The sequence below is a fragment of the Gigantopelta aegis genome, chromosome 7 (genome assembly GCF_016097555.1).
Source record: "Gigantopelta aegis isolate Gae_Host chromosome 7, Gae_host_genome, whole genome shotgun sequence".
NCBI lineage: Eukaryota > Metazoa > Mollusca > Gastropoda > Neomphalida > Peltospiridae > Gigantopelta > Gigantopelta aegis.
Window position 1 is genome coordinate 30157662 of NC_054705.1, and position 18822 is coordinate 30176483.

The 18822-nt window shown below is 37.1% G+C and overlaps 1 protein-coding gene across 2 annotated transcripts in view; it reads left to right on the forward strand.

The window, feature by feature from the left end:
- LOC121376836 (zinc finger protein Gfi-1b-like) overlaps nucleotides 1-18387 on the forward strand; it is a 47352-nt gene extending 28965 nt beyond the window's left edge. Inside the window, exons 2-7 of one of the 2 annotated variants that reach the window (XM_041504626.1) lie at nucleotides 7501-7923; nucleotides 13093-13270; nucleotides 14438-14527; nucleotides 15172-15327; nucleotides 16740-16839; nucleotides 17523-18387. In XM_041504626.1, the coding sequence (XP_041360560.1) occupies nucleotides 7501-7923; nucleotides 13093-13270; nucleotides 14438-14527; nucleotides 15172-15327; nucleotides 16740-16839; nucleotides 17523-17720 (1145 nt within the window). In that variant the 3' untranslated portion in view covers nucleotides 17721-18387. Of the gene's footprint in view, nucleotides 1-7271; nucleotides 7924-13092; nucleotides 13271-14437; nucleotides 14528-15171; nucleotides 15328-16739; nucleotides 16840-17522 lie in introns of those variants that run through there. The other variant, XM_041504625.1, reaches the window with a different exon arrangement.
- Nucleotides 18388-18822: the final 435 nt, after the last annotated feature.

An 18822-nucleotide genomic window follows, 5' to 3' on the forward strand; every position in this document is an offset into this window, starting at 1 on the left:
TTCTTTTTTTTTTTCTTTGATTCTCAGATCAAAATCATTTCAGATAATTATGGGTGTACATATACATTAATAGGGTATGACTGTGTTTTGAAAGTATATATGAAGTATTGGTATATGTAATATGAGTGTACATATGTATGATATGTATGTATGTATGTATGTATGTATGTATGTATGTATTGATGTATGAATATCTATATATTGTATGTATGCCGAGGTTGACTATTACTACGTATGTATAACTATATGTAAATATTATGAAATGTAAGACAATGATTCAAGGCACCCCAACCTTGACATTGCCAGTGATCTGGGGACAATAAATCATTTTTAAAAAAGCCCCAAAAAAACCCCCAAAAACCCCCACTACACCCTCTTCTCTCTCACTAACCACTAGCCAACTAACAACTGACCCTCTGTCCTGGACAGACAGCCCAGACAGCTGAGGTGTATGCCCAGAACAGCGTGCTTGAACTTTAATTGGATATATAAGCACACAAATAAATTTAAATGAATGAATGAAAGATAAAATATTTTGTTTCTTTCTCTCTTTTATCGTGTGTTACTTTGGTGCCATCACGATAGCCTGCTGAATTCTGTAGATTTGTTTGGTTCACCGAAATCATTTTTATCAATAGCTCAACGTGTGTGGGGGGGGGGGGGGGGGGGGAGAAGAAATGATAACAGTTTTAAAAGCTAAACAATGAATTATATGACTTTTCTTGTGAATAATGTTTAGCTTTTAAACATTTCGTCAGTTTTCGTTGTTATCATATCATGATGGTGGAGATCAGGCGCGTGTGTAGAAAGTTACACAGGCGATGGGGGTCTAGATTGTGGTGAGCGAAGTTTCTAGGGGGAGGAGGTAGAGTTAGGTCATGTTCCATCAACAACTATATTAATAAAAGAAAAATCGTTTTGAAAAGTGGGATTCGACCTCTGAACCTGGGGGTGTTATAATAACCTTTTTTTTTGTGACACACCATATATTACTTAACATAAGTGTATTGCTTTACACAAGTGCAATAAATTAATATTTCGTACAACAGATATTAACCACTGCTCATTTAAGGAATGCGTCTTTTTCTAAAAATTAAAATACCTATTTCCTAAACATTAAAACGGCCATTTCCTTCTAGTCTTCAAACACTATCAATGTCATTTGGATGTTTTGAAAATAACAATTTTTATTATATCCAATACAATGAATAATGATGCCAAAACTTTATAGATGTTTAAAAGGTTTTATACAGTGGTCGTAATTGAAGTTTACATACGTATTACACATTGAAGTTATAAGCAAAAATTATACCCTTTTTTTCAACTTTTTTTTTTACAGTGTTTGTCACACCTTGCTACAAGAAAGAAAGAAAGAAAGAAAGAAAGAAAGAAAGAAATGTTTTATTTAACGACGCACTCAACACATTTTATTTTACGGTTATATGGCGTCAGACATATGGTTAAGGACCACACAGATTTTGAGAGGAAACCCGCTGTCGCCACTACATGGGCTACTCTTTCCGATTAGCAGCAAGGGATCTTTTATTTGCGCTTCCCACAGGCAGGATAGCACAAACCATGGCCTTTGTTGAACCAGTTATGGATCACTGGTCGGTGCAAGTGGTTTACACCTACCCATTGAGCCTTGCGGAGCACTCACTCAGGGTTTGGAGTCGGTATCTGGATTAAAAATCCCATGCCTCGACTAGGATCCGAACCCAGTACCTACCAGCCTGTAGACCGATGGCCTAACCACGACGCCACCGAGGCCAAATTAGTCTTTGTCTTTCTAATTCTTAATAGTAACTAACTTTGACTTTATATTCTCCATTACACACTCTGGTCCCATAATTAATTAGTGAAAAAATAGCTACTATATACGTTTTATTATATTCAGGGCGGTACTTAGAGGTGCAAAGGGGATAGATACCCATCCATCCTCCACACCCGAAAACTAAAAAAATGTATTTTTGGTTTAAATGTTCTTTTGTTTTGCCTACCAGACAAACACCCTTTATTACTGTTCCCCGATTATTTTTGTACTGCCCCCCCCCCCCCCCCCCCCCCCCATATTTTAGGCTGGGTACGGACCTGGTATTTTAGGTGATACTCTAACCCGAGACGGTTGCAAGTTTGACGGACGATCACTCTGTGAAAATTGGCAATACTCTGGACTGTTTATTTGCCACCCGACCATGGACAGGCGAGGGTAAACAAATAAAGTGGGTCTTTACTGTTTAGCGATAAGACAAGATTTCACACTCACGCAAGGTAATTGACAACCAATAATGACAAATAAACACGTGGAGTAAACATCACCGAAGGTGATAAAAACAGACTTAATTATAAACAATATACCCGTAAAACGGAACTGTATAAAGTTAAAAAAAAAAAAAAGGTACACTAAAGTTTAATATTATAGATACATAAACATAAAGGTCGAAAAGTTTTGCTATTATTATAATTTACTTCCTAAATATAACGAAACCGGCAATGTCCTGGTAACGAACGGGGCAAGAGCATTTCTCCGACAAAGCACCACGCCGTGAAATCTGATACGTCATCGAGAGTCACGTGACTCCAATCAAACGCATGTGCCTCTGTTGTAAGTTACTTATATCTAACCCGGGACCAGTTACTTTCACACGGACAGGACGATAGCGTAGTACAAGGTAAGGAAATAGTGTCCCGTGAGTTTTGTTCTTTGACAATTCGTCATAGTTAATGTTTGTAGCTTCAATAAAAATCTACAAAATATATATTTCAAAAATGCTTTAGACACATAATTATAATCACCACTTCTGATATATATATTTTTTAATGCATATTGCTCAATCGTTTATTATTACTGATTATTTAAAATATTATAATGTTCTGTGTTTATTGAATGTGATTTAAATTATTTTAAGTTTTAGTATTTAAATACTGATGTTGACTTTTCTTTATAATGTTTCTTTATGATTTACGATTATTGTTTTAATGTTTAATAGTGCATGTAGTAAGTTTTAAAAATATTTTTTTAAAAATTTTCAAAGCGAAAGAAAAAGTGCTATTTTGAATAAAGTTTTACATATTTATTGACGGAAAAGACATCGCTGGAAAATCTAGATTATTAGTACTAATAACGTTAAATTACAGTACATACAAATTCTTTTCGAAATCAAAGTTTTTAAGAAACGTAATATTGTTTTGTTCCTTACTGAAATGTTATTTGTATTTAAATTAAATGAATGACAGTTATTCATTTAAAATGAAATATAAATAACTTTACAGTAAAAAATAAAATAATAATATTACATTATTTAACAACTTTGAATTTGGTTAGATTGTGTGCATACGAGTATTGCAAAAGTTTATGTTTCCTGGGTAACTCTGTTTTGTGGTAGTAGTCGGAAGTGGTTATGTCTGTAGTTGAAGCGTGTCATCGCGAATTTGTCATTGAGGAAGAATATAATTAATATATTATATTATACAGTTTTGTAGATTTTATTTCCGTAACAAGTCCGATCGCTTTCGCCAGAAGAAGGACTATTTAAGAAATCATTTACTTCTTCCTTATGGGACTTCTCGGAAATTACAAATATTATCTAACCTGAGTTCATGGGTTCTGGACAAAAATGTGTCACCACCCACTTATATAGTATATATATATATATATATATATATATATATATATATATATATATATATATATATATATATATATATATATATATATATATATGTGTGTGTGTGTGTGTGTGCGTGTGTCTCACCCACTTATATAGTATATATATATATTAATATATCTCGGGATGAGTGGAATTAATTTGGTACGGCGCCATTGGGGCATGACTTTGACCCGTACCCCCCTTTCAATGTTTAGGGTAGTTTTGCGTATAGGGTTAGGGTTAGTCTTTAAAGCCTTTAATATAGAGGGGCACGGGTCGAACTCTTTCCGCCATTAGTTCCGCTACTGTGTCGTTGAAGTACTGCAGTCGCCGGTACCCTGCCCACTGTATTGCTGTAATTGACAAGGTGTCAAAACCCAGTGATACAGTCTCCGCAGTCTCCGCAATCTACACAGATTGTCAGTTTCATCAGCTGTCAGACGCGATGATGTGTATTGCACGTGGTGTCGAATCAGTATGCAATAATTGATGCCTCGATTGTTCACTACATTCAGGGCGCACATTGCTTAAAATAACACGGTGTGTGGGAGGGATTGAGGTGGAGAAGAGCCGTAAAGTAATCAGGGTTGTATTGAGATCTTTACTCAACAAGACAAAAGGGTACTTTTAAACTGAAAAGGATACTTTTAGTAACTTTCTGGATCAATAAATCCGCTGCACCCCACTAGGTACGGATCTGCACTTAAAATATTGGCCACGAGTTTTATATTAAAATATTTTTAAAACCAAGATTATAATAACTTAACAAAAAGTATACATGTACTGCATTTGAAATATTAGCTACAAGTTTTATATTAAAATGATTGTCCTCAGTTTGTTGCCATTGTAACATGCTTTTAACTAACAGAGCATTTTTAATAACTAAAATTACATATTAAATACATTTTATTTTTTTAAATGAAAGTGTCTGTATATACAATACGTTGTTTGCTGTAGTAATGTTTGTCGTAGACCTAACTGTAATTTACATCCACATAATTTTGTACGTACGAATTTTTTTTTTTTAATATTAGAAAGTAAAACGAGATATAGAACGATCAAAACACAGTGGATATAGTTTGTTTTGTTTAACGACACCACTAGAACGCATTGATTTATTAATCATCGGCTATTGGATGTCAAACATATGGTCATTTTTGAGAGTCATAGAGAGGAAACCCACTACTTTTTTTTTCATTAGTAGCAAGGGATCTTTTATATACACCATCGCACAGACAGGATAGCACATACCACGGTCTATGATATACCAGTCGCGATGCACTGGCTGGAACGAGGACACTGGATATAGAGGCACTGACATTGTAAATAATAAACTGTATTCAAGATTTATTATTTGAAATATGTTACAATGGTTGTAATGGTTGTAATGGATATTCCCTTATTAATAATTATTAGCAAATAAACATTTCACCTACAAGTTACATTTCTGAAGGTGTTGAATGAAATACTGAAACGTGAGTAATCGACTACTATATTAATTATAATAATCAATATAATATACACAATAAGAGGACAACATAATATTTTCAATGTTCTGTAATATAATAATTCATTACTTTTTGTTGAATTCAAAATGAGATAAATTATTAATTCATAAAAAATATAAAATAGTTTTAGTTTTGTAATGTTTTGTACGAATGATTTTTTTTTTTTTTTTTTTTTTTTTTTTTTCTTTTTTGTAGTTCATTAACAAATCATGATATATTAAGACACTGTGGTTCGTAAATAGCTTAAGAAAGAATTTTCACATGTGTGTTGTATTATATTTTGTGAAGAATTAACAGTCTGATCAGAATAATTTGCGTGTTTTTTAATTATAGTAGTTAGAATATTTTCTTTCTAAAAATATTTAAATATTAATAATTGTGTTTCCTTGAGAATGTTTTAAATTATTTTAAACGTAAGCAACTATTGATTAAAAGAAAGAGATATATTCTTGTTCAATAAATTAACACATTTACTTAATGTACGAGTAATATATATATATATATATATATATATATATATATATATATATATATATATATATATATATATATATATATATATATATATATATGTATATAAAACATTGACTGTGAAAGAAAAATTGTATTGTCAGAAATATTTATGGTATTTTTTGGTGACATTAAACACATGCACACACAAAATTAAGTTTCAAGATATGGCACCCTCAGGTAATATTATTAATATTAATATTAATATCGGCACTTAATTCTAACACTAAAATTTAAAATACAGCTACACCTTTTAGTTGAAACTTCAAATTGTTCTCAATTAATAGAATAGAATAGAACAGAACAGAACAGACAGAACAGAACAGAACAGAACAGAATAGAATCATCTAATGTATTCCATATTCAACCATTACCACTGCCCACTCCCATCCGAGATCAATCACCCCACCCAAGCCCCACCCCCACTAGAACAGGCTTACATGCTAAATAAATTATCACCTGAAAGTAGTGCATGGTATATATTTTATATAAGTTTGTGTTACTTGTGTTATGTTTTTATACATGTAAATAGCGCCGAATTGCTTAACTTTGAGTAATAGGTCAGGGCGCAATTTCATAAAATATCGTAAGCCTAGGTTTGATCCATCTTCTGTAATGGTGTAAATTTCTTCGTGAAATAGATGCTAAACACTTGTGAATGTATGACTGGTATAACTGCTAGTCGCAAACGTAAACTTACGGGACAGGGTAACCTATTTGTTAGCAGCGGTGTTGAGCCACCAAATAGCTGCTCATTGAACAATGTATTGAGGTGTTGGAAATAATCGCCCTGTTCTGTCTCGCCAAATTATCATTTCTGGAATAACTCTTAGAGATTTACACAATTTACTAATGCAAAATACAAGCAAAACTACCATTTTAATAAACTCATGATCTCACCTCACCATATTATGACGTCAGTTAATTAATGAAAATACAAGCACACCCACCATTTTAATAAACTAACAATCTCACCTCGCCATGGTATAAAATCATTTACTAATGCAAAATACAGACAGACAATTCATTAATTCATCGTTTAGAAGTACTTGGATACCCGTATATCTGTATTCGACCTGGACGGAGGAACCGGCTGAGGCCGGTACTTGTGCCCAGGACAGGCGTGCGCTACAACAGCTTGCTTTGAATGAACACGTTAAACAATTTCCCAATTTCCAATATCTGTATTAAATATCTGTATTATTACATAATATATTGATGTGCGTGATTGTATGTGTATGTATTGTAATTAATGTATTTACCGTCAACCATCTTGTCACGTGTATATAACAAAATGTTTATGTATATATTCCTCCTATGCCGCTGTGTAACGGCCCGAGTGTAAATAAAGTCTTGTCTTGTCTTGACAGACAGACAGACAGACATACAGACAGACAGACATACAGACAAATTGTTTATTAAAGTCGCACCTGAATTAAAACATAAAACATCACTAAACACCATACAATCTAAAACAGCACTGAGCCACTCCATATGGAGTTATGAGAGACTATAAAATATTAATAATCGACACATAAAATAAACAAATATTGCGTGTACAACCACAGTTTTAATAAATTCACAATTAACATGGATGGTCTGTTCTACATGGTTAAAAATAACATAGACTTAAAATGGTTGCTTTAAAAATTAACTACTCAAGGGCCGAGGCTGAACATATTTCAGAGAGGGGACCAGGGACAAAAGGATGCATTTTAAAAACAAATTTTTTAGGAGGGGACAAGCCCCTCCCCTCCCCCGGTTCCCTCCCATGGATCCGCCCTTGCTGTTTCATGTTGTTGATCACTATATGAATTTCCATTATTTTACAGGTTATTCCGAATTACAACAAGAGTTATTTTACCCAGGCTCGGACCAGGTCCCCAGTCTACTGCTAACAGATATGACGTCATCCACGACTCTACACCCTCAGCCGATCTACAGCGACCCGTTCCACCCACTGCGCACTCCGACGTCACCCCTGGGGCTGTATTCCGCCTTCCACCCGTCGTTCGCTTCCGACGCCGCACGAATGGCTTTCTACCCGATTCCAAGTTACGTGGCCTTCAACTCGTTCCAGATGAACACCCTCGCCTGTGGCACCTACCAGGACTGCCACTGTGCCGGGGACGGCCTGCCACCCAGCCCCTTGCTGTCGATGCCGCTGCCCCACTATCCCAAGGCTACAAGTTTCTCTCCGACTAAAACGACCAGTCCAGGTTTTCTGAATTCACGGGATCGAGTGGAAAGTGATGGTATGTTTTACATTTCTATTAGTATTTAACATCTGTATATAAAAATATATATATTTATATATATATAAAATAAGGGCAGGGCGTATCCCAGTGGTAAAGCGCTTGCCCAACGCGCGTTCGGTCTGGGATCGATCCCCGTCGGTGGGCCCATTGGGCTATTTCTCGTTCCAAACAGTGCACCACGCACATACTAAAGATTCCTTTCTACTAATAAAAAATCTAGCGGGTTTCCTCTCTAAGACTATATGTAAAAATTACCAAGTGTTTGACATCCAGTAGCCGATGGTTAATAAATCAATGTGCTCTAGTGGTGTCGTTAAACAAAACAAATTTTAAGTTTAACTTTTTGTATTAAGAAGAAAACATCCATCATGCATGGTTAATATCAACTTACTTATCCAACTCATCGGAAATGTCCAGGCGGAATTATTCAAAGCCGAAACATCCGTTACGCTAAAACGTGTAACGATTCGCCGAATATGACACGCGTAAACAAACTGGGTGACACGTGTGTGTTGGCGATGTTTTCATTGAAATTGACAAAGTGTTGTATATGACAGTCTGAGATAGATTCCAGACTACTGTGGGTTAAAAACACAAAATCACCAGTCACGATGGATATTATTGTCGCCGGAGCAAAAATGTATTTACAAGAGCACTCTTTATAAAACGAAATAATTTTAAAACATTAATCCCAACCTTCATTACCTCCCTCCCCCTCAAAAAAAAAAAAAAATAATAATAATAATAATAATAATAATAAAGAAAAAAATGTTATTGGTGTTTTCTAATAACAAGAGATAGAGCCATTCTTAAAACTTGGTTTGTAACCAGATTCACTCATTAGTAATGGGACTATCTAGAGTTTTTCAGCCCTAGCAGGATATTTGTTTAATCCCCCCTACAACAAAATAAACACACCCGGGGGGTCCGTTTCTTTAAAATATATTTATAGCACTATACGGATAAATATATTTTGAATGACCTTTGGCCGAATTATTTCAAATTTCATTTGGAGGTTGGAAGAAGTACTAAATTCGTACCTACGAAATTATTTAGGATAAAACTTTATATTGAGACACTACAAAACATTATTCGCTTGTTCATTCGTTCGTTCTGGGGCGGAACGCAGCCCAGTGGTAAGGCGCTCGCTCGATGCGCGGTCTGTATAGGATCGATCCCCGTCGGTGGGCCCATTGGGCTATTTCTCATTCCAGCCAGTGCACCACGACTGGCCGTGATATGTACTACCCTGTCTGTGGGATGGTGCATATAAAAGATCCCTTGCTTCTAACCGAAAAGAGTAGCCCATGAAGTGGCGATAGCGGGTTTCCTCTCTCAATATCTGTGTGGTCCTTAACCATATGTCCGACGACATATAACCGTAAATAAAATGTGTTGAGTGCGTCGTTAAATAAAACATTTCCTTCTTCGTTCGTTCTTTCATGTATTTAGTCATTTATTCATATGGATATTTATAAATTTATTTATGCTTCATATTTTTTAAAATTATAATTCGTTGATGTCCAGTAAGATCATCCTACGACAGGTAGAGCTCTGATAAAGGTATTCACCAAAAATCCTTAATCTGTGAATGTCAACGTTTCGATAACTAAAACAATACATTTCATTCCAGTAATAAATAAAATAAATAAATAAATAAATATGAATGAGTGAGTGAGTGAGTGAGTGAGCGAGTGAATTAATAAAATAAATAAATAAATAAAATGAATGAATGAATGAATGAATGAATAAAAGTAATAATAAATTTTTTTTTATTTAAAATGATGGACTACTACGTTTATGCTAAGTATCAACCATTTAATTACGAAGAATTTGCAGCGATTTTGGTTTGATTCCGCAATTCAAAATGGCAGATACAACTGATTCAGGAAGATAAAACTTGCTGTCGGGTTGTGATGGATTTCAACGACATGCTATTGAGAGGCATGTTTTAATAGGAAGCAGTTTTTCGGCAGAGGAACGAACATCTGGCAAATGACAAAGCGGCGAAGTCCGTCAAACCAATTATGTCAAGAGCCGCAAAAAGGAAGTAGACCAGTACGACTTCACAGACGATCAGCCTCGTTTTCAGTTCTAAAAACAATGGAGGAAAAACGATGGAATTGGCGTAAAAATTCCTCAAAATGGACTAATCGCCTCTTTTATCAAAGCACGTAGACAAGGGGAATAAAAATGAGATATACTATTGCTGAAAACGCGGGTTTCAAAGGGCTTTGCGAGCAGTAGACCTCGCTTGTAAATACTGCGTTATCAATTCCGTGCAGACAGCCCTCTACCGGTCACTTGTAACACTGAGCGCTGCTTGTTTACAATTCCTACATCAGATAAGGTGGCGCTAACACAGAGAAATTACTCACACAATTAGATATGACCGCCCATTGAACTAATTAATTAGGAGTGCGTTCTCCAGTGTTGTGACCCGTCGAGAGCGGGCGAAACGGGAGACGTGACTGACAGATTCGTCGCGTCAATCGTATAGTCCAAAGGGGCGTAACTTAGTTGAGTGACAGGCAAAAGGAGTGGCTTGTTTGATAGCTAGCCGCAGTGGAAACAACCACTGATTACTTAATACACATAGGAATGACTGACTGATTGTTGTAAACACTGTCATTTATAAAATATGTTTTATACTTTACTCGTGTGCAGCATGTGGTTTTGAAATTAAAAAAAGCAATATATTTTATGTAAATTATTATTTAAAAACAAAAACTTGTTTTTCTAATCTATGTCTAAGAAAAGCGGAACTAAGAGGAAGAGGTCTACAAATGGGGCAGGGGGTGGGGTGGTGCTGGTAATTTTTTTAATTAGTCTTTTAGCTAAGGAGATCAATGCAGAACTTTCAAGGACGGGATCTGGTTCAGCTGGTAGATCGTTCGTCTGAGGTGCGTGGTTCGTAGGATCGAACCCCATCGGTGGACTCATTCATTCTCAGACCCCCTACCAAAGATAAAATATTATTTTCTTTAACGACACCACTAGAGCACATTGATGTATTAATCATCGGCTAGTGGATGTCAAACATTTTGGTAATATTTTTTTGATAATCTTAGAAAGAAAATCCGCTCCATTTTTCCATTAGCAGCAAAGAATCTTTTATATGCACAATCCCACAGATCCCACAGACAGGACAGCACTTACCACGGCCTTTGATGTACCAGTCGTGGCGCATTGGCTGGAATAATTAATGGCCCAAGGGTTTTACCACAGGGCCATGTCCCGCCCCTACATCGGCTATTGGATGTCAAACATTTGGTAATTTTGACTGATATTCTTAGAGAAGAAACCCGCAATTTTTTTTTCCATTAGTAGCAAAGAATCTTTTATATGCACGATCCCACAGACAGGATAGCACATATCACGGCCTTTGATAACAATGATATACCAGTCGTGGTGCACTGGCTGGAACGAGAAATACCCCCGTCCCTACCATTTGCATCACGACTTGTATATTAAATGCGGTGGTGTGTATAGTCCTGTCTGTGGGATGGTGCATACACAATATCCCCTAGTGCTAACTGAAAAATATAGCGAGTTTTATTGTAAGACTGTGAGTCAGAATTGCCAAATGTTTGACATCCGATAACCGATGATTAATAAATGAAATGTGCTCTGGTGATGTCAACAAAACAAACTTAAGCAATGAGCTGTTTCATTTTCCCGTTTTTGGACCAATATGCTACTGGGTTATTGGCTTAGAAACGGGAAAATGAAACTTGTTTTAGCTCATGGGCTAAATTACCGGAAAGGATCGAACGCCAAACACGGAATCCAAAATAAGGATAGGCCTACTGTAACCGTTGCTATTTCTCCCGGCATTCATAGCGGAACTGTCCGTTATAGTTATGTACTGATTCAAGTTCAAGTTCCTTATTTGCCTCGAGTTTTACAACTCATCAGCTGAATACATAACATAAATAATACAACATAGTTATACAAAAGACACATAAAGTTTAATAAAATTATTTTCATTTAATATCAATATCACACAATCTGTTTCGTTCTATTATTAGAAATAATGAAGTTTGTAAACTTTGTAAAATGAAAAAAAAATTCTATAGGGATCCAATAAATTGTCAATCATTTGATAAATTGGTATAATGCATGACAATTACAAATGTAGTAGTAATAATCCAGGTGTCACGGCCTACTTAGGTTATTTTACCTTCATGTCTGCACTAAACATGATATTAATGAATAATGTATACTGTTTGATGGTTAAGAGACTTGTTTAGTTTTTTTTAATTTACATTGAAATTTAGTGCAAAATATATTTGGTATGGCTTTACAACTAATACTATTTATATATATATAAGAAGTCATAATATTGTATTGAGGTCTATTAGACTGCGTCGTGCGGCCCAATACCTCTGACTTCAGCACTCGAGGTTTCTGTTAGGGTTATCTCACTTTTAGTCCATATCAGTCTAGCCTCTACCCATTGATCAGTCCAGCTTGGGTGTCCCTAACAGAAGCCAAAGCTCCTGCTGTCATAGCTCTCTGGGTCACTGTCGCCACTACATGGGCTACTCTTTTCGATTAGCAGCAAAGGATCTTTTATTTGCACTTCCCACAGGCAGGATAGCACAAACCATGGCCTTTGTTGAACCAGTAACTACTATATCTAGCCCGAGGGCTTGTGGGAAAAAACACTTGTCAAATTCCGCATTTATATATTTTGTAAATATGAATGTCTTGCCCCTCTTTCCACCCCCAATCTAAGGATGTTTAAGCTTTCTGTCCCTCTACAGGTGACATGTCTGATTATTACTATTAATTAAATTGTATTTATTTAAAGTAGGGCTAGTGGAGTTTTAATTATGGCTAGTGCATTTTTAAAATCACTGATCCCATGGCAAGTGGATTTTTTTATAAAATTCTAGAAACCCTGGCAGAGCACACATTGGACACCATTTTGTTTTAGCCAATGTTCAGATATGCAGAGAATTCCCTTTAACATCTTAAAAAGTGACTAATTTAAGCAAACTTTTATTAGCCTAATACTAAATATTATAACCACATTGTATAAAAAAAAAAATGAAGTAAAAAACCAGAGCAACTGGCTAATTTGGCAATGGGCAGGGTGAGTACTGCATGTATTACAATTGATGATAATCATTTTAAAACTGAATATATTTTCTTTTCTAGCCGATTCCCCGCCGGAGAAGCCCAAACACAAAGTTCGATTTGACTTCTCGAGACTAGCCGAGTCAGCCACACGTGACCTGCAAGATCACGTGACTGACTGCACCGACCCAGACGAGGAAGGAAGTCGTGACGCTCGAGTTTTCAGTCACGCTCTGGCGGTTTTACAAGATAGCATCAGGTGATGACCAGTACAGAAACTACACAGGCGTCGGAATATTAACCCACCTTTCATCTAGTGGGGGTGGGCTATATTTATGATCTTCTGGGTTGAGGTTTGCAGGCACGGCGGAAGCAAATAGATATTTGGGGGGGGGGGGGCTGACTGAGATCGAGGGCGCAGAACAAAGTTTGTAGGGGGTTCGGGGGTATGCTCCCCCGTAAAATTTTGAAAAGTAGATATTCTGAAATGCAATTTCCTGCATTCTACAAGTAAAATTAATTTCTGCTTTAAGATTTACTACCAATAATATTTTTTATTTAGAATTAGTGGGGGCCCAGAGCTCCCTCCTTCCAGCCCCGTTCTCCGCCGTGCCTGGAGGGGCAGTGACCCATTGGTCCGATTCCGACCACAAGACTTCGAAATATGACGCATCGGGGGGGGGGGGGGGGGGGGGGGGAGGGGGAGCTGTGAGCAGTTATACAAATAAATATTATTTCCTAAGAGACGGAATACACATAAGGTGCATGGTCTTAAAAGAAACTTTGATTTACAACTGGGGGTGTGGGAATGCATCATCTTCAGTGTTGGAAGGCCAGTGCTCCCGCCCGTTTCCGACGCCTGTGTCAGTATGCAAATTTGCGACTTTATTTTAATGTGAATAACTTTTGAAATTTGCATTAGAAATGTCAGTAAAATGTTTTATGGTATGAACTTCAGTGGCTTACTAGCATTAACTGGAAAAGTTCATTACAACCATTTTACTGGTACCACATCATTATATACATTTTCATTATCATTTAGGATGTTATCATCATCATCATCATCATTGTCACCGTCATCGTCGTCATCGTCATCGTCATCGTCATCGTCATCACAATCACAATCACAATCACAAACACAATCATCTTCATCTTCTTCTTCATCGTCATCATCATCGTCATTATCATAATAATCATCATCATCATCAACAACAGCAACAACATCACCATCATCATCATCACAATCATCTTCATCATATTCGCCATCATCATCTTCTTCATCATCACCATCATTATCTTCATCATCATCATCGTCGTCGTCATCAATCATCATCAATCATCATCATCAAACTGATTATCATCGTCTTTATCAACATGATCACAACCGTCATTTTTATTTAATATAAATATATTCTATATATTTCAGGTATAACCAGCTGTGGAGTGGTGTACATTTCACGACAGGTCACAGGTCGGTGTGTGACGGAGATAAACTGAAGGTCAAGCGGTCTCGCAGGTGGGTTATAGTTTGTCACCGTTAGAGTCAGGGGCGTGTGCGGGGAATTGTGCGGTGTGTGTGTGGTGGGGGGGGGGGGGGGGGGGGGGGGGGGGGGGATGGTGGGTGGGGGTGGCGGTGGTGTAAGAATGTGGCGAGCGATGTTTTTAAGGGGGATCGGGTAATGCTCATTCGGAACAGACCTGGTTTCAGGGTAAAGAAAGAGTTTTAAAATACACACACTGTTTTCAGGCTAACGAACGAGTTCTAAACACACACGCACTGTTTTAAGGGTAAGAAAAGAGTTCTAAATACACACGCACTATTTTCAGGGTAACGACTAAATACACAGTGGCAGGCATTGTTTTCAGGGTAAAGGAGTTCTAAATGCACACGCACTGTTTTCATAGTAAAGAGAGAGAGAGAGTTCTAAATATACACGCACTGTTTTCAGTGTAAAGGAAGAGTTCTAAATGCACACGTGCAGTTTTCATAGTAAAGACTTCTAAATACACAGTGGCAGGCATTGTTTTCAGGGTAAAGGAGTTCTAAATACACACACACTGTTTTCATAGTAAAGGAGTTCTAAATACACACTTTTTAAGGGTAACGAAAGAGTTCTAAAGGTAAAGGAAGAGTTCTAAATACACACGCACTGTTTTCAGGGTAAAGAAGGAGTTCATATGCAAGTACTGCCGACGTCACTTCTCCAAGTCGTACAATCTGCTTATCCACGAGCGCACACACACGGATGAACGGCCCTTCCCCTGTGAAATCTGCGGCAAGGCGTTCCGCCGACAGGACCACCTTCGAGACCACAGGTACGTCATACACGTACATACGTTATACATGTATACTAAACGACAAAAGAAACGCGACGTGCAAAATTATATTGAAATGTGTTGTTTTAGGTCATTCAAATGAAATAGGGGTGGGGGTATTTTATTTACGTTTTTCGAGAATCATAAAGGGCAAATATATAGTGAATGAATGAATGTTTAACGACACCCCAGCACGAAAAATACATCGGCTATTGGGTGTCAACCTATGGTAAATGTAAACAAATAAAGTAATGATCAACATCAATATAAAAATTCAAGATTTAAATAAAAACGCAGTGTAAAGATCTGTGCAAAAATACAAATATCACAGATAGATACTGACTTTTACTCAAAATTTCAATTGTATCTCGAAAAAAACAAGGGGATTTGTGCTGTATTGGCCATTCTCAAAGAGAATGTTACACCCCTGCACCACGGTGAGGTTACAGCACGCGCAGGGGCAAATATATAGATAAAACCACATACATGTATATGCAAGGTTCGTCCAATCCACCAGCCCTCGGACCCGGGTTAATGGAAAAAACGAAAGAAATATTTTATTTAACGACGCACTCAACACATTTTATTTACGGTTATATGGCGTCAGACATATGGTTAAAGACCACACAGATTTTGAGAGGAAACCCGCTGTCGCCACTTCATGGGTTACTCTTTCCGATTAGCAGCAAGGGATCTTTTATTTGCGATTCCCACAGGCAGGATAGCCTTTGTTGAACCAGTTATGGATCACTGGTCGGTGCAAGTGGTTTACACCTACCCATTGAGCCTTGCGGAGCACTCACCCAGGGTTTGGAGTTGGTATCTGGATTAAAAAATCCCATGCCTCGACTGGGATCCGAACCCAGTACCTACCAGCCTGTTGACCGATGGCCTAACAACGACGCCACCGAGGCCGGTGGGGGTTAATGGAAATTATCAACCACATTACTATAATGCACAGAGCACCAATCAAAGCTTCTGTGAAGGATAGTGATTTTCTCAAACATTTGTCAGCCATCTGATATAAAAATGGAAACTACATATACAAATTCTTTTTTTTTTTTTTTACATAATATGAAGAATAGACAAAATCGTTATAATTCCGGTAATATTTAAAATGAAACAAAAACAAAGTTTAAAAAATATATCAATGTTTATCGTTGTCCTGGGCCCCAGTCCACGAAGTGATCTTAGCACTAAGATCACCTTAGTGCATAAGGTAGCTATGCACTTAAGGTGATCTTAGGGCTAAGATCGCTTTGTGGAACGGTGCCCTGACATATAAATATAATATGTTTATTTAAGGTACATCCATTGAAAGGAAAAGCTATTTAAATGTAACATTTGAAGGACCAAACAGAGTTTAAAAATCAATGTTTATTATCATCCTGACTTGTATATAAATATTTCAGGTACATTCACTCCAAGGAGAAACCCTTTAAGTGTAACACGTGTGGCAAGGGATTCTGTCAATCAAGAACGCTAGCAGTACACAAAGCCACGCATGCACAGGTAAGAGTGCTTTAGGTGGTATCATGTGACATTTAAAAAAATATATTTATCAGATTTGAACTTACCTGTAACAAGAATACTACAAAACAATTACATGAATTTTGTAAATCTTTGACAACTTAATTAGCCATTTTATTATTTTCGTCTTTATGGATATACACCTCGTATGAAAATAGCCAACACAGCTTATAAACTATATAAATAAAACAGAGGTTATAGTTGAAACCTTTTATCATTTATTTTACGAGATGTTTCAAAACGTATATAACGAACGAAAGCGAGTTGAATACATTTTAAAACGACGAGTTGTAAGAAAAATGCATGTCTAACCGACACGAATGTGGGTTTCTTTTTATCTTCTTACATGTCCTCAAAAAGCCAGGTTTAAAATAAAATTAAACGTCCCTTGCGCTTATAGGTAACAGATGCGTCAATGAGTAATCAGTTTTACGTTAACTAATACGTCACAGAGCTATCAATTTCTACTTTTTCACTGGATGTAGTGATCAGGTCATCACCTAAGAGCAGCCAGTCGTACGTGTATCGTACGTGTATCGTACGTGTATGTTATTGGTATGTGCTGTCATAAATCACGAATGGTCTTCTCACAAACGGGTGTTTAAGACAAATTGTTTAATGCCAGTCATATACATTGTATTTTAAACACTTTTATCGTCTTTCAGACACTCGACCACAAGCCTGCTAACCACTGTACCCAGTCTGCCTCTAGGAATTCGAAGTGTCCACGCACCGCTGATCCACTGGTGAGAATAAAGTCTGAGACGCTGATGACCTCTTCCAAATATCAACCGGAGTCGCACGATGAACACCGATATTCTACGAAAATCACCGAAGCCAAAACCTACGGAAATCTGAACTAAAGATACTGTGTGGACACGTGTCCAGATTTATAAACAAAAACAACGCACGAGGTTCATTTTTTATGGAGATGACGTCACTAATTGTACAAACTAATTTGTACGAGGAACCTGCATGATGAAATGTTGCAGACTTTCGTTTTCAAAAAACAAAAAACGCCCCCAAAACAGGAGGTGAAAATGGCACTACACGAAATAAACTGAATGGCATCACAAAGATCAACCCGTGGCGTGTTTAGGAGGGCGAGCGCTCGCGAACAATTTGACTGGTACTATCTCATTCTATCATACTACATGCAGTTAACATTAGGCGCAAAAAACCAGTTTAGCGAGAGACCACGATTGCTTGTCTTCCTGAACATGCTTCTAGTCAAGGTTATTTGAACCTCGAACACAGTCAACACGTGATCGGGACATCACGTGACCAGTACCATGTGACACAGGCACTCACTTGAGTGCCTACGTATACGAGACCTAACTATAGCTAAGTCGTGTTAACTGGAATAGACCCCATTAATTTTTGTTATGGTTTTACCTTCAACACCTACCAATTAAATATATTTTCTTGACATTATTATGCATCAAAACAAAAGCTAAAGGTATATAAAAGTTTGTTTTTTTCGGAAGTTTTCAAACTGTAAAATGCTTATGTGAAGAAAACCAGGCCTGTAGGAACAATATCTTGAGGGGGTGGGGTGGGGTGGGGTGGCACGAACAAGATTTTTACCTTTACTTATACAGAGTAGTATATTCAAGTATTAACTGGGACATAAGTAAAACACGCACTGTAAAGCAAATTCTGGGATGGGGACAGGGGCGGATAGGGGAAACATTTTGTTGTGGAGGGGGGACTAAGGGAAAGTGGCACATGAATCAACTATTGAAAAGAGAGAAAAAAAACGGGGGATTGAATATATTTAGGGAGGACGCCACCGGTTTCTGCCCGAGTGTATTCCAGTTAACACGACTGTAGTAGTGTTGAAAGTATAAGGTGCTATAATATGTTCGTAGTGTTGAAAGTATTAGGTGCTATATTAGATTCCATGAACTTGGACGCGTTGTCGCCGTCCAATCCACACGCTGGAGAGACGCAGTATTATGTTAA